The sequence below is a fragment of the Sinocyclocheilus anshuiensis genome, unplaced genomic scaffold, assembly GCF_001515605.1.
Source record: "Sinocyclocheilus anshuiensis isolate Anshui unplaced genomic scaffold, SAMN03320099.WGS_v1.1 scaffold979, whole genome shotgun sequence".
NCBI lineage: Eukaryota > Metazoa > Chordata > Actinopteri > Cypriniformes > Cyprinidae > Sinocyclocheilus > Sinocyclocheilus anshuiensis.
The window spans coordinates 505,038-507,762 of NW_015544223.1; the positions used below are offsets into that span (position 1 = coordinate 505,038).

At 36.8% G+C, this 2,725-nt stretch overlaps 1 protein-coding gene across 1 annotated transcript in view; it reads right to left on the reverse strand.

The window, feature by feature from the left end:
• Positions 1-236: 236 nt before the first annotated feature.
• The window catches only part of LOC107697277 (phosphomevalonate kinase-like), a 3,433-nt gene continuing 944 nt past the window's right edge, over positions 237-2,725 (reverse strand). The window contains exons 3-4 of the mRNA XM_016497997.1: positions 518-670; positions 237-431 (exon numbers count right to left, since the gene is read on the reverse strand). Of these exons, the coding sequence (XP_016353483.1) occupies positions 402-431; positions 518-670 (183 nt within the window). The 3' untranslated portion in view covers positions 237-401. The remainder of the gene's footprint in view (positions 432-517; positions 671-2,725) is intronic.

The following is a 2,725-nucleotide window of genomic DNA, read 5'->3' on the forward strand; positions in this document are numbered from 1 at the left end:
CGGTACGAGACTCGAACCCGCAACCTTTGGGTTACGAGTCCGACTCTTTAACCATTAGGCCACGACTTCCCCTTATTGTGTTTCACTGTAGCATTTTTACCTGTGGTGAATCTCCAGCCCCTCTGTGATCTCGTCTGCTCAGAAGCCTCCACCCGAACGCAGACACATCTATCAGGAAACTCTTCTTGGAGCCACTGCACGTCTGACATCCTTCTGCAATCGCTGATTATCTGAGTAATGGATAGTATGTGATATATGTCAGCCATAATTTCTTCAAGTTAAACCACTCTTTTATTTTTATGGGTGGTAGCGAAGACATCTGAGTTTCTCTGCGTATCTTATCTTATGATAGTTATTCTCAAACGACTCTCAGAGCAGCTCTGGAGATGAAGTTCATGTGTTCATATCCTCATATAGTGAGACGGCAGATGCTGGAAAAATCACAAGCGTCAAGCTTGCTTAAGTATGTGTAGTAGACTAAAGCTTGCAGGTTGTTTGGGTGTGGGGGAGCTCATACCCAGATGGGCTGTGTGGCATGTTTGATGGCCAGTCTACAGAAGAAGCCAGAGTCCTGCTGTCTCTTCATCTCACCCCAGCGGATCATGTCAGCACGATAGCTCTCCTTATACTGACCACAACCCAACAGCTCCTCGTAGTCGAGATTATGATCCTGATATTCCGAAATACATCAGTTTCTGTTCAAGTTTACATGCACTTTAGAACAAAAACCATTTCCATTTCAGAGCACAGACAGAACGGTATTTTAGGGGATTCACCTCAACATTTAAATGCATTTAAAGTATGTGAACCCATTGGAATTGGTGGTATTTTCAGCATTAATTGGTCAAAAGAAGAAAAACAATCATGTTTTTCTATACTTTGATGAAGATCAGATGACATATTAAGACCATTTAATTCAGAAAACTAACTAATTCCAATGTGTTTTATACCTTTCCTTGCCACTGTATACTATATATATTATAAGAGTAACTTCTGTCAAACTGTACTAATCAGTAATTGTGAATGAGCTTGCTGAATGGTATGCTAAACATTTGTGAAAATTGTGTTAAAACAAAATCTAGTGTTAAATAAGGTCACATTATTCTCATCACCCCTCAACTATAGGGAAACATGAAGAAGGGGTCACAGGTTATTTACAGCAGTTTAGATGAGAAGAAGATTCAGTTTTTAAAGCAAACATAGCCTAGCTGGTGTCTATGAATGAATTTCAAGTCTGTGGCTGATTGAGATGCACCAACCTACTAAAATAAATAGCTTACGGATATTACATACAGTGACCCCAGCAATTATTTAGAGACTTAAGCCACAATTAAAAAAAAAAAAATGTATTGGCATTATATAACAAAATATTAAAATGTGGTGTTTATCAATATATATATTGTTCAAAACGGAGACAAAATCTTGGACACTTTCTTTGTGTCAGACTTTTGAACTGAACAACACCAGTGGTTACTCTACTACAGTGTTTCTCAACAAGGGGTCCGTGGACCCCTAGTGGTCCTTGATGTAAGGCCAGGGGGTCCGTATAAAGTATGACTTTTTTGTATACATTTTGCATATTTTGACATGACATGTTCCCATGAAAGAAAAATCCAATATAGCTGATGATATGGCCAAATACTGGACAAGTCAGCTAACTTGAATTATACTTGACTGTATTTCCTCACAAATGATACATAGATGAGTCAATTTTGTTCTGGGGGTCCTTGAGGATGGTTCTGAATTGGACTGGGGTCCGGTACGCCAAAAGGTTGAGATTCACTGCTCTACTACACATGTGTAAACTTGACAAGAACTTACTTCAAACATTAAACATTCACAAAAAATGACAAGATAAATTGGTTAAAAAAAATAAAAAGTGGCTCAGAAAAGTCAGATCTCAGCAAAGTATATATATATATATATTTACAATACAATAAACATTCTGATATATTTGTGACCTAAATGTCCAAACTATATGCAAATATTTTTTGAGGCCACAGTATCTTTTGCAAATTAGATGTGCTGATTTGAGATTACAAGGGCAAAAAGAAGACACAAGTCAATAATCTACAGTCTGTAGTGAGGAGTCTCTTTAGGAAACTTGTAACTCAATTGTCTGCTTACATTTCTTTCTGCCAGCACAATTTGAACATCTTCAGTTAGTATATAAAGCATTTAAAAAACATCTTACTAAGACATTATTGAGATATATAGAGTGACAACTGAAGTTTATCATACTATATGGGCTATTAAAGCCTGATGTATCATAAATGATACAAAATATAAAACCCATATGCAAACGTTTTTCTTTAGAAGTTTTAATATTTTGTCTAAAGGTTCAGTAAGTGTTTCTTTAAAGGGGTCATAGGATCATAGGATGCCCATTTTCCACAAGTTGATATGATTCTTTAGGGACTTAATGAAAAGTCTGTAACATAGTTTGGTTAAAATTTCTCAATGGTAGTGTAAAAAAAACACCTTTTTTACCTTGTCAAAAAAAGCCGTTTTTGTAGCATTTCCCTTTAAATGTTAATGAGCTCTGCTGACCCCACCCCTCTCTTCCGAGCTGCTCTGTTTACTTTAGCCGCATTCATCGTGAAACTTGCTAATTAGCACATTATTAGGAAAGGCGATTTGCAAAGATTCATTACAAAACATTATACTCACTTCTTCTGTAGATGAGGCTGGATCATGAATGATTCGCGCGAACATAGACGCATTT